This window comes from Gobius niger, assembly GCF_951799975.1.
Source record: "Gobius niger genome assembly, chromosome: 16".
In the NCBI taxonomy this organism is placed as follows: domain Eukaryota; kingdom Metazoa; phylum Chordata; class Actinopteri; order Gobiiformes; family Gobiidae; genus Gobius; species Gobius niger.
This window is the reverse complement of record NC_136867.1, coordinates 11,948,898-11,969,392: the sequence shown is the minus strand read 5'-3', so window position 1 is coordinate 11,969,392 and position 20,495 is coordinate 11,948,898. Positions and strand designations below refer to the sequence as shown.

Here is a 20,495-nt window from a genome sequence, read left to right as displayed (position 1 = left end):
CTCTACCAATGAATGTAGTGGGCGTCAGGACTGAAGAGAAGATATTTTAGTTGTTTTTGGGGGGAAAGTGACTAGCAGCCAGGAAGTTTTTCAAAATCACTGTTATCATGGTTTGGAAAAAGGGCACGTTAGTAATCAAGCAATTGTCAAGCTTTTGTTACTCACACTTTATTAATGGTGTTTTGGATAATCTTATTTGGTTCCGCTATCTTTTTTGTGGCTTATTGTGGAAATACTTTATTGATCTCTAATACAAGGGGAAATTGTCTCTTAGAATAGAAAGCCTTTCTTTATATTGTGGTTCCATGATTATGGATGCAGTGCACATTCCTTGTATGTGGCTCGTTGCTACTGGATCTGACTGGTTCATCCAGTACATCATTTCGGTTGTGACCTGATTTACATTGAGATCATTGAGACAAATAGGCCACGAGAACTCACTCAACTCCACCAGTGAAACAGAGCAGTGCGTTTACATGTGAAGAGACCGAGCACCTATCAGCACAAACGCACATACCATGACTACTTTTCCTTGGTAGAAAAGTATTATGTAACACAATTCAATGGTGAAAGTGAATCAGAGATCACTCAATTAATCACTCAGTAAAAATCCCTGAAATCTTCCTGGTTTGTATCAGTGCCAAGCCTGTGTAATTTAGGTCTTACTGTACGTGCATGAGGAAATCAGTAATGACATTTTAAATAAATTTGGGGAGAGACCACCAACAAACAACCCATTTAGCAGAGTACATTTCCTGAATGCCCAGTCAGCAAGGCCTTATGTCGGGACAAAGCTGGGTTACCATGGAGTCGGAGCACCTGCCAATGGCCGATTCAGTGACTATTGTAGAAGAGGAGGAGCACAGACAAACAGGGCCCAGTGTATTTCTGTGCCAGACATTCTCGGACTCAACTTAACTCTTTACACCCCGATAATGTCACCAGGCACCTTACAGTTGTATTGTTGTTTATAGTATGGAATCGACTTTATAAACCATCTGAACGCTTGCCTTTGCAAGTGGGTTGGAGGAAAGTGTTGTGGGAGCACATTTGGAGGTAAAATGATCAGAGCTGTCTCAGTGAAAAACAGAATCATTTTTTGTTGATTGGTATCTTTCTCAGCACAATTCAACTGTCGTCACCAAATTGGGTTTCCATTATTTCTTCTTTGCCTAAAAAGGAATATCACTAATGCTCCTGCATTCTTCTTGTGTGTCTTTGCAGACAAGTTGTACATGGGCCCTGGACAGCTGTATCAAGATCTGCAGAATCTAATCCATGACCTGAGCCTGGTGAACCAAATATCCAGCATGATAAGCAGCCTTAAAGGGAACTACCAGGTACTGCTTGCTGCAGATCAGACGATGACAGTATGTCATATACTTTTGATACTTTTGCTCAGAAAAGTGGGCTTGACTTGTATGCATACAGTCAGTCTGTAATCAGTGGAATGTGCCAGCGTGACTAATTTGTTTTGGGGAGACTCGGGGTCCCACTGGGCCCAAACACTGGCCCGTCTGTACAGCAGCACCGAGGTTTAACTGACATGGGCCTGTGGCTCTGAGTAAAAGAAAACCTTCAGAAAGGGACGTAAATTATGAAAGACAAATGTTTAAGAAGCAGGATGCTGCGGACTTAAATGTAAAATTACTTTTAAGTGAATAAACTTGTTGAGTTATTCTAAGTCTGAGTAAGGTATTGTGTTTGAGTCTGATTACACCATTGTGTCATTGTGTGCAGAATGTGAACCCCACAGTGGCCCAGGACTGGGTGTCCGGTCTGCAGAGGCTGATCCTGAGGAAAGAAGAGGAGATCCGAGCAGCTGACCGCTGCAGGATCCAGCTGCAGCTCCCGGGCAAACAGGACAAGTTTGTGCAAGCCATTCATTTCTGAATAAAAACATTAATACACAATAAATATGGCTGTCTGTTCACAGCTGTGGAGTCTAAAATATTAGGCTATTAGGCACAACACGTTTTCTACCAGTTCTAATCGGTGGAATGAATCACATGAGAAAATGCGGATAAGTCTGGCTTCTAAGACAATAACTGCAGCTGTTACTCTGCACTCATATTTTTCTCACATTAGCACACACTGTTATAGTCTGCACTTGGGCACCCAAGGGTGCACCCTGACTGAGGTTTTCCATATTCTCTGCCCTTTAGCTACACATTTGCTCCTCTCACATTTTAATGTGATCCTTCATCTCTGCTGTACTTAGCCGGACAGATTATCCACAAATATCTTTAGAAGCACAGCTGTGCCCCTCATTCCTGTGCTGATCCTTCAGTGACAGTACACACAAAACACACTGTCTCCCCCTTAGGCCAAGCTTGCCAGTGAGACATGCCACATAAGGTCTTATCATACATGCATTTTATATAAATACAGCAATTATGACAGTTGTAACAACCCTGGTAAATGTGATATTATTACCTGTGAAAACGTGTTTGTAAAGCCATAGATATAAACATGTTACATTTTTTCTTTTTTTACAGGTCTGGTAAAGCCACATACTTCAGTGCAGTGTTCAATACTCTGAGCCCAGCGATCAAACAGTCTTGGATCAGTAACTTGCAAATGGCGAAGTTGGCTCTAGGTACAGTCATGAAAGTAATCCTTTGCTGGCCTCACCTTATTTTGCTTGTGTGAATGATTGGTTTACAGCCAGTGTTGACAGAATGATTCATTAATTTTCTGAAAAAGGCAGCGCACTTCCTGTAAACTAGTGTTTTAATAGCTGAAGATTTGCAGTCTGTGTAAATCTTAAGAAGCATTTACACGCTAACCTGTGGATGGTCATGCTAATAGAATATTGTTTTCCCCACAGAGGAGGATAACGTTCATGGCTGGTTCTTTGCAGAGGACGATGTAAATCAGATCAAAAAGCAGAAACACCCTCTTCTGCTCAAACAAATGCCGGTTATTATGTCTAAACTGCAGGAGTTCAAGGTGGGCACAATACCTTGAGGCTATCAACTCAGCTGATGCTATCAGCATCTTATTTGTGTGTTTGTGTGTATTTGTTATAGGTGGAATGTGCAGTTCATAACCCAGAGCCACACATCAACACAGAGAGCACTGCTGACACACCAGTCATGGGGCACGGATGTGTTTGGGTGAGATTCTTATCCATGTTCTCTGCAGATAATACAGTGCCTCTCGAAAGTATTCATACACCTTGAACTTTTGCACATTTTGTCATGTTTACAACCCTAAACATCAAGATTTTATTTGGATTTTTTTACTGAACGTTCACACACAAGTAACCGACAACTGTGAAGTGAAAGCAAAATGATACATGATTCTGTTGTTTTTCAAAAAATAGAAAAGTGAAAAGTGGGGCTTGCATAAGTATTCATACAGCATGAATGAATACTTTGTGGAACCCCCTTTTACTGCAATAACAGCAGAAAGTCTTGGGGTCTGACTCTACAAGATTTGCACATGTAGAGACTGACATTTTAGCCCATTCATCTTTAAAAAACAACTCAAGCTCTGTCACATTAGAAGGAGAGCGTTTGTGAACAGCAGTTTTCAGATTATTCCACAGATTTTCAATAGGATTTAGGTCAGGACTTTGACTGGGCCATTCTAACACATTAATATGTTTTTATTGAACCATTCCATTGTAGATTTATCTTTGTGCTTCGGGTCATTGTCCTGCTGGAAGGTGAATCTCCGCCCCAGCCTCAGTTCTCTTGCTGACTCCAGCAGGTTTTCCTCCAAAATGTTTCTGTATTTGGCTCCATCCATCTTCAAAACTATTCTTACAGTCTCCCCAGTCCCCGCTGAGGAAAAGCAGCCCCACAGCATGATGCTCCCCCTCGTATATTTGACACTGGGGATGATGCACTCAGGACGATGAGCAGTGTTAGGTTTGCTCCATACATAACGTTTTGCATTTGGGACAAAACATTTAATTTTTGTCTCATCTGACCAAAGCTCCTTCTTCCACATGGAGCTGTGTCCTCCATATGACTTCTAGCAAACTTCAAACGGGATTTCTTATGGCCTCCTTTCAATAATGGCTTTCTTCTTCCACTCGTCCATGAAGGCCAGATTTGTGTAGATACGACTTCTAGATGTCCCATGTACAGATTCCCCCAGCTTAGCGGCAGGACTTCACAGCTCCTCCAGAGTTATCTTGGGGCACTTGGGTGCATTTCTTACCAGTGTTCTCCTTGTTCGGTTTGTTAGTTTACGTGAACGACCGTGTCTTGGTAAGTTTGCAGTGGTGCTTTACTCTTTCCATTTCTGAATGATGGATTGAACAGTGCTCCGGGAGATGTTTAAATCTTGGGAAATCTTTGTATAACTTAATGCTGCTTTAAACTTCTCCAAAGCTTCATCCCTGACCTCTCTGGTGCTCCTTGGCCTTCATGATGTTGTTTAGTGACCAATACACTCCGACCACAGCTCTGAGGGCCTAAAAGAACAGCTGTAATTATACTGAGAGTAGATTGCACACAGGTGGCCTCTATTTAACCGTTAGGCCAAGGTGTGAACATTCTGCAGTCATTAGGAATGTTATAAAGGCAATTTAAAGCACTCAGAAAATGCTGTATGAATACTTATGCACGCCCCACTTTTCACTTTTCTATTTTTTGAAAAATAACGGAATCATGTATCATTTTGCTTTCACTTCACAGTTGTCTGTTACTTGTGTGTGAACGTTCAGTAAAAAAATCTAAATAAAATCTTTATGTTTAGGGTTGTAAACATGGCAAAATGTGCAAAAGTCCAAGGTGTATGAATACTTTCGAGAGGCACTGTAAGTGTGATACAAAGGTACATTTTAGGAATTAACCAGTATTGTTTTTAGGTGGCAAGTTGTACAAACCAGATGGGCCAAATAGCCATTGTAGCCATGCAGAGTTCCAGTCCAAAGGTGACCGAGTGTTTTAATGTGGAGTCCCGCATCCTGTGCATGGCCTACGTTCCCGCTGAGCAGCCCCAGGAGAACGGAGAGAGCGTTTCCGAGAGCAATCACACGCCACCTGGGAAAGCAGGAGAAACCCCCACTGTGTGCCTGGGCATGGAGGAGGGCAGGTATGAATGGTCGTTGTACGCCCTGGAAACAGTCAACTGGTGAAAGGATTAATAATTGCTTGATGAAATTGCCTTGTCTTTTAGTATCATTGTGTACAAGAGCAGTCAGCGATCAAAGAAAGTACGTCTGCAGCATTTCTTCACCCCTGACAAATCGACCGTGACCAGCCTGGTTTATCAGAAACACTGTCTCTATGTGGGCCTGGTCAGCGGTTCTGTGGTGGTCTACTCCAGATCGCAAGGTTTGTTTGACTTTTCTGTCTTCTGCTCAGAAGCCTCTTTCTAATGTCTGTTTATTCGTTCAATGGCTTAATTGGTGCAATTTCTTTGGTTAAGTGTGTTTGAGGGTGCAAAACAACATAGCATTTAGCCAGTGGTGAACGTAATTACTATGGTAAATGTTTAGTCTGAACCGAATCATAGTTTTACTGTTGCATCATGAATCACCATGAATGCACTGCAAGAAAATGTCAAGGCTACTCAAATGAATAATGTTTGCCTTTAAGTAGTTTTGACTTGCCATGTATGTCAAATATTGTTAGTCATTTTAACTTATCAAGTAGGTTAGGTTCTCATTGAAGGATATATTAACCCGAAGCATCTACAACAAAGCACTCATACTAAAGCATAGTTATTACTCTAGCTCTAAAGTTGCTTTTGCTTTCTTTGTCACAAGGAAAAAGTGTTCCAGTTTTTTGGTCCATCTCTCTCAGTGTTATTTTCATGGAGTCACTGAAGCATTACTCTCATGGCATAAGTCAGCTCTCCGGGGTCACAGGGGCAGTAGGTCTGCTCTGCTGTGGGTTACTGTTTCCTATTGCTCTGTTGTCTTGGAGAAGCCAATCTGTTCGAGGTGACCTATTTAAGTCCTTTCCTCTCGAGCGCTGACACAAATGCGGAATATATTGGGACTGCATATTTTTCACCGCTGAGCACATTTGATCAGTGTTTATGATTGTCAGTGAAAGTGTCCACAGGACCAAGGGTTTGATATGATTTGGGAAAGTGCTCGGACATCTCAGTGCTTTTCCAGTTTTTTTTTCATTTTACCTTGTTTGGCCCATTGACCAATTGTTCATCGCACAATAAAGTTAGCCTAGGTGATCTTGGCAGAATAGTTTTGAGACCCTTCTTAAGGCAACGTAGAGCACCATCCCAGTTGAATTCTGAGTTTTACCCAACCAAATTATTGCTACACGACTTCATGTTTCTCTTTGCGGTTTTGGGAACACTCAACTCTGGAGGAGTGAACTACCATAAAACCTAGTTGACATGTGTATGGACCCCTTGTCTCCTGTTTACTCCGCCACTATGTAATACTTAAGTGTTTTGCTCTGTTATCTTGTGGCGTCCATGCCATCTAAGAAATGTCTGTCACTAGGCTGTATTTATGGCTAACTAGAACATGTCACCTTATGTTAAAATATATTTCTACATTGGTATATTTTATACTCTATTCTCTTGATGTTTTTGCAAACTTTCTTTCTCACTACTTCTACCGCAGGCGCAGCATTATTTGTGCATGTACCAGCCTGCATTGTAACTGTCGTTTAATTTTCTTCTCCTTTATTACCTGCTGCAATATTTCCCAGATGTCAGATTTCATGGGCCTGACAGAATACTTAATGACTCTAACCAAACAGGAAAGTGTTCCCCTGGGCCACTGGCTCATCAGCTGCTCTGTCAGACTTAGCCTCTTGCTATGCATTTTGAGCAGTATTTACAATAGGAATATTTGTTCGCTTATAACACGTCAAACTACAGTACATCATCCAGTGCAGCTTTGTGTTATCGGCACCGCTCTGAAGTTGCTGCGCTCTCTTTGAGCTGCCCAGTCAGCCTCATTCTGCCAGGCTTGCTTCTTTGTTTGCAACTGCCTGTGTCATGGAGAAAGATTCAGCAATGAGCGCATGTCACAGCCACTCTGTGCAAGCATAGAGCAGGATTCACTTCTCTGTTGCTGCCCTTTCCCACCTCCCTCGTTTAATTGTTTAAACTATAAGAAACTCATCGGGACACTGAGAGGTTTGCTTCCCCAAAAATAAGTGCATATGACTTCTGTACGATATGAGAGGTTTTACAGTGTAGCATGTTGGCACTCTGTCCCACTCATTATTTTACCTGTTCTGAAAGCACACCTTCACAGCATGATTGCAACAATAATATACACATGGCATTACTGGAATCCAGGTCCCACCTCCAGCTTTTAGAGGCAGATTACCTTTTACTTCCGTTGTAATTATGGCTGCTCTACAAGAACATCTCTCTGCTCAATAGCTGTCTTTGTGCCTTTTTAAAACAAACACTACCGGTGTGGCCTCACGTGCCTCTTGGACTGAAATTACCAAGGAAATGTGGTATATCTGGCAAAAATTAACCTGGTGCTGAACTCCTAAAGACCATGTTCTCAAAACTGCAAGTAAAATGACTCTGTCTTGCTAACATTCAAGTACTAAAATCCTGCTTACTGAAGAATGTTTAGAGTCTACCGGGATTCAAAAGGCGATGATTGTGTTTTTTCCATCACAGAGCTGGCACTGTAGGTGTCCGGGCACATGTTGAGCACTGTGTAGGAGGTGTGTGTGGGATAGCGCTCCACTCTGACTAATGCCTCGCAGCACATCTATATTCATAGTGATGTTTTTGCTAGCCGTCAATGGCCACTGAGGTATACAGTGAGAAAGAAACGCAGCATTTTGTAGTTTAAAACGAAGAATAGTGTGGAAAGGTTACATATGATAGCCTAGTTTCTTTCATTGTAGCCCTCCTAAAAAGTTGCAAAAATGTGGCCCTCGCATCACACTACACTACACTACACTTACATACCCATTCGCATGTCTCTTTTGCAATCATTTGTGGTATTACTACTGCCTAATTAACACAGTCAATACGATTCTGCTGCGTCACTGGTGCAGGAAATTTGCTGGGCGTATTAGGTTATACCATTAATTGAAGCTAGTTTTTGTCTAATTGTCTAGATGGTTTGTGGAGCTCCGACAGGCCTAAGGTGCTGAAGCTGGGCGTTCTACCCGTCAAGGCAATGCTGGCAGTGGAGGAGCACCTCTGGGCCTCGTCGGGAGGGCAGGTTTTCATCATCAGCACCCAAACCCATACTGTAGAGGTAAGGAACTCCCGCTTTTCACAGTGACTAGTTGTACTGTGGACGTTGAACTGTTGTAGAATGCACTGACTGCTTTGCCAGGTAAGCCCAAAGGGAATACAATTTTAGAGGTATTGTTGTATTTAATATATTGATATTTGGAGGGCACAAATGACAGATGGCGTTCCTTGGACAAACTCTTCACTTGGAAAGGGACACACCTGCTATGCGTCTAGGAATAGTGGTGTTTTCCTGACATGCACTCGTTCATAATCAGTTTAACTCCATTAAGCTCATTATGTTGGACCACCTGCCTCACGCTCTTTCCTTGGGAGACTTTGCCCAGTGTGGATACTGAAGAAGGGGAAACATGTCAAATCATCTGCAATTTTGGAAAAGTGTTGAATTATTTGTGTGTTATTAATGAGTTTTCTAAAATCTGAATTAAGCTTATTGTGCACATTCTGCTAAGTTCCTCTGTGCTACCAAAGCCATACTTTCAAGTCAGAAACGTTGCACTGACACACTTTGAATTGGCCTCCCGCTTTCCAAAAATAAGTCCACCTCCACATGAAGCAGCGTGTGGTGGGATTATGTAACGCGCAGTGAAAGCCTGGTTTGTAGCCCTCCCAAGGAATGGAAATTTTAATGAACGTTAGGCAGATATGTGAAACTGTAGTGGGCACATTGACAATGTGTGGTGTCATTGTTCAAAGCAGGTAGAAAATATTCAACCCACTAAAAACATATGGTCAGACTGGGCTCAAAGGAGACACAGGCACAGTTTGGAAATTGATCTATATCAGGCACGACTTGTAAACACACTTCATATGCTCTTTTCTCTATCCAGAAGCAACTGGAGGCCCACCAGGAGGAGGGCATGGTGGTGTCCCATATGGTGGTGGCTGGGGTGGGCATCTGGATTGCTTTTAGTTCGGGATCCACGCTCAGACTTTTCCACACTGAGACCCTGGAGCACCTACAGGACATCAATATCGCAACACCTGTCCACAGTATACTACCTGGTATGTATAGGCATTGGTAACCTTCACATTTCTCCTTTGATTGCAGTATCTTTATATAGTTTTAGCAGGACAAACAACTTTTGGGTGGTGTATTAAATGTCTTTTTTGTAGCTGGTTTTGAATTACTATGAAGTTGTTTTCTGCTCTTGGGTCAATGTACTGGGGTCGTCTGTTAAATAAAAGGACATCAAGAGTAGCATATTGATAATACTGTATACAGAGCATGTGTGACCGCTCTCTGATGGGACAGTCAAACACATGACATCATGTTGTCAAGGTACTGTCTGCTGCTCTTCAGTAATTACAGTAGCTGACATCACTAGACTCTTTGTTATTCCATGTCTGTCCGGTTTGTCATCCTTTTTATGTCAAGACTTCCGCAGTCTAAACACTGCACCCTTGTATTATTGACTGTCCAAATACTTGACCTCCAGAAGTTCACCCTTATAATATCTAGTTCACATTATGCACTTGCAGTGGGACAATAATTTAAAGTACTTCCATCACATCACTACCATCACAATAACTCAGTGTGACCTTAATACCAAATGGCAGTATTTCTTTACAAGATCACTCTTTTTCCCATTCATGGGAACTCATAGAAATATACAGACACTTCATGCCCATCCTACCATGGTCTACTCTGAAGTGCTAACTAGGGCCCGACCGATATGGATTTTTGGGGCCCGATAACAATACCGATATGAAGGGGGCTGGCATGGCCGATTGCCCATATATAGGCAGATATTTTACATAAAAAACATTTTTATATGACAAATAGCCTATAGCTAAACATTTATTAATATAGTAAAGGTTTCAATCTTAGAAATGTATCTAATAAAGGTCGACATAATGTTTTTTTTTTAAGGCCGATGCTTGGGGATTTTGATTGGCCGATACTGATGTGCACCGCTGATAGTTTTGGAAAATGTCTGGTCTATAATCCTGTGTATAAAGCTTCTAAACCAGTGCTTAATTTGATCCCCCGTTTGGGAGAACGCATTCCCCCAATTACATTTTTTTCAGGGTAAAGGATCCGGGAAATATTTAGGAGGATCCAGCAAAAAATGTATCTGATATAATGGTGTTTAATGAAAGTGTTCCGGCAAATGTTTTGGCCTGTTCCCCCAATCCATCACATCAGACCAAAAGTGTTCCTGAAAATACAAATTTACAAATTAAGCACTGTTCTAAACGTGTCAGTGTTGAACTGTGACAGCAGGGGGCGCTAAATATTGATGTTTAGTAGGTACTTCCGAGGGAGCTTGTTTGAAAGACAAATTCCAAAACAAAAACGATAAGTCTCTGATGTGGTTCCAAAATTATACACAAAAGTCCACAACATGTAAGGTGCAGTGTTACATCTTCTGTATTCTGTAGGACGTTTCGCCTCTTATCCAAAAGGCTTCATCAGCGACACTAATATTTCCATGTCTCACGTGGACTAGATTAAGAAGGCTGAAACTGAGCTCAGGACAGATCAATAGGCAGATAACGATCAGTGATCAGCTAGAGAGAAGGGTCATCAAGTCTGGAACTCAGGTGAGAGTGCAGTGGCTAAGACTAAAGGGTTGTTTACCCACAAGTTGAGAGCAGTCTTTAATAGAGGCGAGGTACTTAGCCAAGCTAACCCCTTCCAGTGGTCTTTATCTAGTCTGTGTGAGAGCTGGAAACCTTAGTGTCGCTGAGGCAAAAAGCTACCTTAATAGCCTCAGCTGCCCTGGGGTAGACTGACGGAAGCACAGTTGCCAATCTGCACCATCAGTCCCTCCGACCACCACCAACCACTCACTCTCACATACACACATACATCCTAATGTACATGTTTTTAGAAACCGGAGCACCCAGAAAAAAGCTACACAGACACAGTGCAACATGACAACTCCACAGAAAGGCCCTGCCCAGGTGGGAATCGCACCCTGCTGTGAGGCACGAGCGCTAACCACTGCACCACCGTGCCGCCCGACATACTACATATTATTGAAATAAAACATTTTCTTCAGGTTTCATATTTCGAATATGCATGTATAGTAGAGCTCTACAAACAGCATTGAAATGTTGAACAAGTAATATTAGGAATGTTTCCATTCAGAGGTCATACAGGACAGACACACTCTGCATCGACAGGATGCCTGCAATTCATTTCAGTTTTGTATTCAACATAACGTTGTCCTTTAATGTTTCTAAGATCTAACATTAAAGTATTGCTGATGACTAACTAACAAACAAACCTTTTGTGGCCTTGTTGGCCTCCGCTGTGGAACAAATTTTTTGCAACAAAAACAACTCTGATGTAACTGAAGTTGTCAGCCAGACAGCTGGACAGAAGCAAATGCCAACCTGTTATTGAAGTGCTACTGCAAAAATAAAGAATTAGGCAGTGGGTGTTTGTGTGCTGCAAGCTAACAGTAGTTAAATCTTGTTTCCTAATTACAGAATGCATTACTGTGATATATCCCAGGCGCAGAGATCAGATCTGTTCCAGAGACGTCATATTACATTACAGCGTATAATGCACTCTTTGCCTTCCTGCAGGAGTCAGACACATGAGGCGTTGCCCTAAGCATGAATGCCTCTGAGAATGGTTAAATCCACAAGGTGCCTTAGGTGGGGTTATCCTTCTCATGTTCACACATGTTGGAGCAATTCAGTGCTCACCCGTCACTTCAGCGCTCTCTAATATGCTGTAATGATTGTCGTTCCTGCTGACTTAGAGCCATCCTCACATTTTGAAGACAATTGCAATAATGCTCCATGACATTCGGTCTGTCTTTCAAAGGCTTTACATATTTCAGAGCTAATGTCCTACATACATAGAATAGATGAAAATCAGGACATGCCTGTATATCGGGAACATTGATTTGTGTTATTGAACTACACTGTCAAACGGAAACAAATGACTGGTGTTTTGATGAAACCAGGGTTGTAATCAATAGTACAGCTGCATGTTGACTGAATCATTTACTGTAGTTATTTGTCTGTATTGAACAGTGTTTAAGACAGTCCTCATTCAGCACCACCGTGGATATTTCTCAGAGGAGGTGGCTAACTGCTGTGCTAAGGATCTTGATGGCTTTGTCGGGACTGTTTGACCTAAATAAGCAGCCATGCGTGGTCTGATCATGGGACACTAACATAAGGGGGGTCTGTAAATAACACCTCCTGCTTTTGTTTGGATGTCTACACTGTTGACCACCGGCATACACCTGCTCTACATATTATTATCCTGTTGTATTTAGATATAAGTTATTATTTGTGTTCCTACAAGTTTACCGAAATGATAGTGATACGTCATATTTGTCCTCTGATCTTGAGTATTATGGTGATGTTTGGGATTTGCACTGGCCTCCCGCTGTTGGTTGTCGGGACTAAGTGCAGATCAAAGTGCTCCTTTGGTACAGGATCAGGGCAGCTTGGGACCATGTTGATGCTCGCTTGGGGTTTATTTTAGTTCACCCTCGAGGCGGGGAACTCCGCACATTATGAAAGTAGGAAGTTGAGCAAGACTAGCCTATGTTTCTTGTTCATTCTGAGCCTTCATTAGAAGCACATGTGGATGCGGTCTTGAGCCTTTTTGGTTTGGGGTAACTTTACAGCTCTCTCTCTATGACTGGTTTCTTGAATGAATGGCAGCATGAATGAATGAATGTCAGAATGTGAAAGTGCCCCATATGAGGGGTCATCACTAGACATCGAGACTGGCAGCAATTTTTTCCAAATCCCCAGAGGATTACTTTAGGGGAGGAAACGCAAGTCAAGCTGTTGCAGTTGTAATGACTCATGACAAGCCTGCCTCCCACATAGCAAGACCTAAGTGTAATGGGAAAAAAAATATTCCTTTTTAGATATATAAATGATGTGTGACCGCTGAACACACCTTTGTTACATGTTATCTTTCTCACGCTTGTATCTGTGTGTTAGTAAAGTAGCAAAGTCCACTCAGTGTGACACCAGTGAAGGCTGTCAGCAGCTCTTTATTGCCATGCTGTCTGCTAACTTCTGCAAACTTCGCCGTAGTCTATTTGCAATTCTGAGTCAGCACTGATCATCCCACAAAATCGGGGTGTCCAAAAACTACAGTACTCCTGGCCCAATTACAGCATTATGCCTGGCCCGTTCCGTTGCGTAATGTTTTTGTGCTTGTTTGTTTGGTGTGAAGTGAACCACAATGGTTTAAATTGTTTATCCCCCTCAAAAGGGCGGCTTTTATCCAAGCTTCTCGTTCCGTTTCCTTGGAGACAAATAACTGTTGAACATCATCACACTCACTGAAGAGGCACACCTCCCGCCCTCGCATCCTGCTGTATTCAAACCTGATGAAGTGGCTCATTAGATACAGTGATGCCGCATAAGCACACGTTTGATGCATTTTGTGAAACATTAAAGTTGCTTTTAAAGTTACGTATGCCTCTATACTTGGTGAGATAAAAGTCACTGTAAATATTGACTCTGTGCTTCTTTTCTGTAGGTAACAATCGAGTTTCAGTGAGCAGTCTGCTTGTGTGTCATGGGCTACTTTTGGTCGGCACTAACCTGGGTGTGACAGTGGGCCTCTCTGTTCCCAGGCTGCAGGGAATCCCCAAAGTGACAGGTAAGAGGAGGACATGTGCTCTGATTATGTGTGGTGTACGTACAGGGGCAGAAAAGCACTTCCATTGTGAACATGAGAAATTATTGGTAACTGCTTGCCAGGTTTAGTTTTGTTATTATACTAGTGCATGTGCCAGACTTCAGAATTTTACTGATTTTATTTAACTTCACTTTACATACAGCTTCACAGACTTTAAAGCAACAGTTTAGATGGAGAAAGGTTAACAACAATGTTTTCTTTGCATAGGTCGGGGTATGGTGTCCGTGCATGCTCACAATGGACCCGTAAAGTTCCTCACTATGGCTGCGGCAGTTTGCAACCGTCCCGCGGCCATAGCTCCATCACCACCGGCGACAGCCCAGCCAGCTGAGCTCGTAGATGGAGACAGCACTGAGCCTCCTTCAGATTCGACCCTCACTCCGGCGCAGGGCAGGGGGGTGTGGCTGGGGGAGGCAGGCTGCACCAACATGGCTCTTCAGGACTCGCTATCTTCCTCCTCCTGCAGCTCTCTGGCCCCCTCCCAGGGCTCCCTCGAGCACGGGCCAGAGGATGGAGCTCTGTACGACATGCTGCACGACCCGTCCCACCAGCAAAAGGGCCGTCGCACTAACAAGGTGGACGTGAGCTCTGTGCTTGTGGTCTCGGGAGGACTGGGCCACCGCAAAGTCAATAAGAAGACCAAACCATCACGACATGAGGACACAACATCTACGATCATGGTTTGGCAGATCCCACTGATAAAGATGTAAGGGGCCCGAGTACTGGACAAGTACACAATGGCTCAACTGACAGATGACAACTTTAAAACAACATTACTGAATATTTATGTTTTTGAGACCAGAGCTGCTTTAATGACTTAATCATGAGAACAAGAAAAGTGCTTTTATTTAAAACAATTGCTTTAACCACTGAACATGACAGTATTTCATACAACTGTGTATTTAAAAACTCCTGCTTTTTAATATGCTCTTCACTATTGTAAGGGAATATATCATTCTGACTAACACATGTTGTGCCGTGCCATTTTACAGCATAGAATTTCAGTATTTACATTATTTTCACTAGCCTATCTACTTTTATACTGATGTAAGAAACAGTAATGCAAGAATGTCTCAGGATTATGTTGGAAATGACTGAAGATGGTGAATGGCTTTTGTTTTGTCAAATAATTGTTCCATGTTGTAACACTGAACAGCTGTTCGTAATGCCTTGTTGTTCATATCGACAGATAAAGGGAATTAAGAGGAAATATTTAGAAATGTTTTGGTAATGGGACTTCCTGGCTGGCCAGGTTTACTCTGATGGATTTATTACTTACAGATTTGATTCCCCTCATGTATGATCATTTGGTTTTGCTACAAAGATATTTAAAAAAAAGAATCTTTTTATACGGTCAGTCTGTATACATGTCTGGTGTTTATTAACATATCCATCTCTGTCTTTCTCAGTGTTTTTCTTTTCGTCTTCATAAACACACATGCCTTCAACCTCCACCAAACTTCTGCCATTTTTTTTTACTTGGAAAATACAATCCTGTGCTCCTGATCCCCCCTGTCTGAACTCTCTCCCTCTCTCCTCTGACTGTGAGCAGCCATCAGTACATGCTGTGACTAGCAATGTGCCTGGGGGGGCCACAGGAACTGCGCCTGATACCACTCTTCCTGGATTTCTTTTCTCCCACCACGACTGGAACGGGTCAAGAAAGCCTTTCTCTCTCTCTCCCTTTACGCCTACATTTACTATTACACAACCACGCTGCTACACCCAGTTTGGACATATGCGACGGAGTGGGAAATCCCTTAGGTTAACTGCTCTTATTATTGGCAGCATTACTCATGATATGTAACGACGCTGAACACTGCTTCAACTACCCAAATAACACGGTCCTTTATCAGTGCACGGCTGGATATGTCATGTGTCATTATTTTTTGCACATCCAGACAGTTCTTTCGCCACACATCCTTTGTTTTCACTGCATCCCCGAGGTTACCATGGACACCGTCATTTTTGTAAGTGTGTGGATGTTGAGCGTAGCTTTGTACTCCGAGTATCTGCCATTTAAACCTCCCAGCTGAACAGCCTTTAATCTCACTGGGTTGATAGATGTACGAGAGCTGTGTGGTGACGCCCCTCTATTTTTATATTTCTAAAGGGCAGTTGCTCAGACGCGTGCTCTTTGAAGGGACAGTGCATAAATGCCACCTTGTCTGCCATGATGGGATTGTGCTGACGCTGATTTGAACTTTTTCTTTTGCTATTAATTGAAAAAAAAAAAAAAAAAAAGGTCCAATATCACATCATTATGGGTAGGGGTTGATTTTAAACTGTACATGTATTCAGGCAGCAGGCTTTCATTAGTGTCCATTTTATTTTTGACCTATTTAAATATTGATTCTCCCTGTGATATTTGATGGGTCACTTTCGACAGTATATTGACACGTCCTAATAAATTATATCGCCCCCAATCTTCCGTGATGCCCAGCAGGAGAGATGCGTAAAGGAATGCGCCTCTCATCCAGAGCACCAAGTGGACAGATGGAGCCTCCGCGTGCTAAGTGTAGGGTTAATACCAAGGAGGGGGCGTGGTCTATGCCAATATTAACCGCCTTTACTGTAGTATGCTGTAAAAAAAAAAACACCCACGCGACAAAAAAACCTAGTCGTCCGCCCCCGTGTTGTTTGCTGGACAGCTCCGGTCCTCTGACAGCGACTGGGCCGTGGGAGAGACGGGGCGTGCGCATCGGCTCTCCGCACTCCCGCCGACTGAGGAGACTTGGCAGTGCGCTCCGATGGGGCTGATCTAAAAAGAGGTGCGACCTGGAGTGACTGTGGGATCGTCATTCTCCTGCCTCGCCTTCCACGCCGCTGAGCCCAGGGAAGATTTCAGCCAAGAAACACATGGGCAATTTGGTCCGGGGCAAAACGGCAAAAAGGAAAAGAGATAAACCCCCGACTGTGTTCCGCTGTGAAATTATCTGCGAGAAAGAGTTGCTCTGTTCATTATATTTGCAAGTGTCCTTATGTAACCGGGCATTGTGGAGGAACGGGGCAGAGAAAGAAACTGCGGGAGCTGTGTGTTCACGCCAGGGGTAACGCAGGTAGGTCACGAAAAAATTGGCGACGTAAATGTAGTGATTAAACTGTCTCGTTGTTTAGAATTGACAACGTTTGGGAGCAACTGTGTGACATGTTGCCGTTTAGCTTCACATAAATTGCAAGCGCGCATTCGGAGTGTTATTAGAGATTAATTCCTCCATCAGTGCAACACCCTTTGCGCATGCGCTTTTGGACGTGTCCACATAGCCACATAATAATAGCCTTAGCGATGGCTTGACTACAGTCACGATGTTAAATGTGTGTGTTTTTTTAATTATTCTCAGAACACAATGACTGCGAGGCATTCTGTTTTAACCAGCTGCTTTCCTGAGATTTTTTTTGTATATTCTTGTACTTATTGATTATTTGTTTCCTCTGTGCAGGGAGAAGAGACAGAAATCACTCCAGCTGGCTGACTCTGTCCACTCAGCATGATCTGTGACGCTTCCAACTAGTGCAACATGAGTGAGGAAGGCGCGCAGGGAGGAGGGGCCGTTACCGTGGAGACTGATGCCACACTCCAAGCAGTGACCTCTGACCGTGTGGCACCAGCCCATGTGAAAGATGGGAAGCTGGGTGCAAACTGTGTGCACGGGTTTCTCCAGGATGGCGGGGACTTCAGCCCTCCGCCCGTATTTGAAAAGGAATATTTGTTGGACGGAAAGTTGACTGACAGTAATCACTCGGACCACAGCAAGGACAACGGACTATATACCTCAACATCAACTGAAAAAAGTGCCCGCATCGAAACCGCTCTGCCCAATAACTATGCCGGTGTGCACCAGAACAGCACAGTGAGTGAAATGCACAACGGTGCCAGAGCTAAAGTGTCTTACCATGCAGATTCTACAGCGCGCTACTCCGGCCAAACTGTACAGGAAACGGCCCGCTCAAACGACGGTGGCGAGGACGCTGAAAAATCGAAAAAGGAAAAGCCAGATTTAGTCATCGAAGTTGGCGGGCAGACAATCGACGCGCACAAGTCTGTCCTGGCGGAGAAGAGTGACTATTTCAAAGCCCGCCTGTCAAGAAACATCCTCAAAGTGAAAGGGGTCAACTACAAGACCATGTCCACGTTGATAGACTACATTTACACAGCACAGATGAATGTCAGCAAGGATAATGTTGTGGAAGTCATCACCGGGGCGAAGATTTTACAGATCCCCTGCGCCGTCCAGGCAGCTATGGACAGAATGTCTGAGCAAATCACTGCGGAGAATTGCTATGAGATACTGACAATAGCCAAAAAGCAGCGCCTAAGTGAACTGAAGGAGACGGCCTATGGCTACATGAGTGACAACTTTCTCCAGATTTTAAAGGACCCCTCTGTGTACGGCCGCCTGACTGGCTCTGAGCGGGACCTGATCTTAAAGAAGAGAATGGAGGGAAAGCAAACGCTGATGGTGGCCGAGGTGAACGACGTTTTCGACCGTGTTGGGAGCAGGCCTCCGAGTCGCTGTGGAAGTCGGCCACAAAGCCCGCTCTCAGTGGAGTCTTTGGAGGACAACCATATGATTTACAGCTACAATGAAGCTATAAACGACTGGACAGCCTTGACTTCAATGCCCGATGACCTCAACACTAAGGGCTGTGGAATCTGCACAATGTATAATTACCTGTTTGTGGCTGGGGGAATCAAGGGCAATGGGGAAAAGGGCAAAGTCTCAGATAGAGTCTTCTGCTACAACCCCATCACCAACCGCTGGGCTGAGGTGCGGCCGCTGAGCCAGGCACGTGCCCAGCTAAAGCTTGTGTCTATGGATGGCAGTTTGTATGCCATCGGAGGAGAATGTTTGTTCACTGTGGAAAAGTATGACCCTCGCATGGACCGCTGGACCGCAGTCGCTCCTCTGCCCAAAGGAGCGTTTGCCGTGGCCCACGAAGCCACAACATGCAGCGGGGAATTATACGTCTCCGGGGGCTCCCTCTTCTACCGACTGCTGAAATACGACACAAAGAGGGACGAGTGGCAGGAGTGTCCCTATAACAACAGCAGGAAGAAGTCCAGTGACATGGTGGCCCTGAAAAGCTTCATCTACCGCTTTGATGTTAACCGCGAGCAAGGAATCAATGTGTTCAAGTACAATACCATAGTTAAAATGTGGCATGACTGCGCCTCACAGAAAATAGGAAGTCTTTTGCCCTTCAGGTGCGCTGTTATTGGCAACTGCATCTACTGCGTGAACAAGAGCCAGACTCTGCAGTTTGTGGTGGAGGAGGAGAAAGCCTACTTTGTGGAAGAGATGCTCAAGGCGCCCGTGGAGGCAAGGGGTGTGCTCTTCCCATTTGTTCTTACTTTACGTGAAAGGCCCGAGAAAGTTACATAATGGCCTGGTCCATAATAAAAAAAAAAATAAGTTGTGCGCTATAGCCAAAATTAAATAAGCAAAACACATTACTCCTAAACGTCAAACACGTGTCAGTGTATCGATGGCTGCTTGCAATGTGAATATTTGCATGGGAATTTAATGCTTCTATGGGTTAAGCCTTAAACTTTTGTTTTGAATGGAATCAGTCATATTTGAAATGAAACTGTAGATATGACAGTATGAAGGTTACAGCTTGTTTGTCTATCCTTATCGATTGTTTATAATTTTCCACAGTACAAGAAATGCTTTTTAAACACATACATTTGTAGGTGAATATAGTAAGTAGGTGGGCATTGAATGTGCAATCTGAATGACGCAGGCTCTATGCAAATGAAATGGTTTCAGATTTCAAAATCAATAGCAAAACCATGTGTCATAGGATGTTAGCTTAGCTGTTAATTTAAATGGCAGCTAGAATAGCCTTGTCCAAGGTTAACAAGACTTTCCATTAAGCACTTTTGTTGCCTCTTAATTGTCTTCTTTATATTTAGATTGATTTAGTTGTAGGCTACTTGAACTTAACCTGGCAACTGTTTATAGATGGAGATTAAGGAGTAGCCTATTTTTGTATTTACTGCAGTGGCCCCTAGGTTATCTTAAAAGCACAACCACAACAAGCACTATGTGATTTGGTAACTTGATAAAAACAATCTATGTGCCAAAGAATATTTAACAATTTTAATGCTGTGACAGGCTAATATTTCTAGTCTGTATCAAAGTACAAGAGTGGCTCCTTTATTATCTGCTTTTATGACTAGACAAACACAAGTTTTGTATTTCTAAGTAAGTGGCTGTTGCCAAAAAGAGGAATCTTAAAGGTCAAGTGACAAACTTTTCTGACTTTTTGAGAAGGCTTAGTCCTCTGCTTTGGTTAGATTACTTTAATACATGTCCTTAAGTTACAATAGGCACATCATCATCACCTTTCTTTTAAATGGTGTTACACATTCAATGTTTTCAGTGCAATAATACATACAGTATGTGTTTTGAGAGGTGTGTTGCAAAAGTAGGATAATGAGATGCTTTGATAAGGTTTGTATAATTGGACATTGTGACACAGACCTTCTTGATGTGGTGTAACATTTTGGTTACTTGCTGGCTACATCTGTATTTTATTACTTTTATATGGACGGATGAGCTTTTGATATGCTGCTGTGATGGACATGTTAAAGGTAAAGGCTTTTGTCAATGCCATTTGAAGTGGACTGAATAATGGTCATAATGTCAGAGTTAAGTGCTTCAAATAAAACATTTGTCTTGAA

General features: G+C 43.1%; 2 protein-coding genes across 3 annotated transcripts in view; both read left to right on the top strand.

Annotated features, from left to right (window-relative positions):
• arhgef10 (Rho guanine nucleotide exchange factor (GEF) 10) overlaps nt 1-14,829 on the top strand; it is a 30,209-nt gene extending 15,380 nt beyond the window's left edge. For both annotated transcript variants that reach the window (XM_079572982.1, XM_079572981.1), the window contains 11 exons: nt 1,225-1,340; nt 1,741-1,868; nt 2,499-2,599; nt 2,831-2,952; nt 3,033-3,119; nt 4,826-5,052; nt 5,137-5,294; nt 8,031-8,173; nt 9,003-9,177; nt 13,646-13,768; nt 14,015-14,829. In XM_079572982.1, coding sequence (XP_079429108.1) covers nt 1,225-1,340; nt 1,741-1,868; nt 2,499-2,599; nt 2,831-2,952; nt 3,033-3,119; nt 4,826-5,052; nt 5,137-5,294; nt 8,031-8,173; nt 9,003-9,177; nt 13,646-13,768; nt 14,015-14,517 — 1,883 coding nt within the window. In that variant the 3' untranslated portion in view covers nt 14,518-14,829. The remainder of the gene's footprint in view (nt 1-1,224; nt 1,341-1,740; nt 1,869-2,498; nt 2,600-2,830; nt 2,953-3,032; nt 3,120-4,825; nt 5,053-5,136; nt 5,295-8,030; nt 8,174-9,002; nt 9,178-13,645; nt 13,769-14,014) is intronic.
• A 1,924-nt stretch (nt 14,830-16,753) lies between these two features.
• On the top strand, nt 16,754-19,651 carry kbtbd11 (kelch repeat and BTB (POZ) domain containing 11). The gene is made up of 2 exons (XM_079574112.1): nt 16,754-16,866; nt 17,248-19,651. Exon 2 carries the CDS (start codon nt 17,326-17,328, stop codon nt 19,189-19,191), a length of 1,866 nt encoding a protein of 621 aa, XP_079430238.1. The 5' UTR covers nt 16,754-16,866; nt 17,248-17,325; the 3' UTR covers nt 19,192-19,651.
• The last annotated feature ends 844 nt before the right edge of the window (nt 19,652-20,495 follow it).

Excerpts from the sequence above, each read along its gene's own strand:
- kbtbd11 (XM_079574112.1), top strand. The coding sequence starts at position 17,326 with ATGAGTGAGGAAGGCGCGCAGGGAGGAGGGGCCGTTACCGTGGAGACT.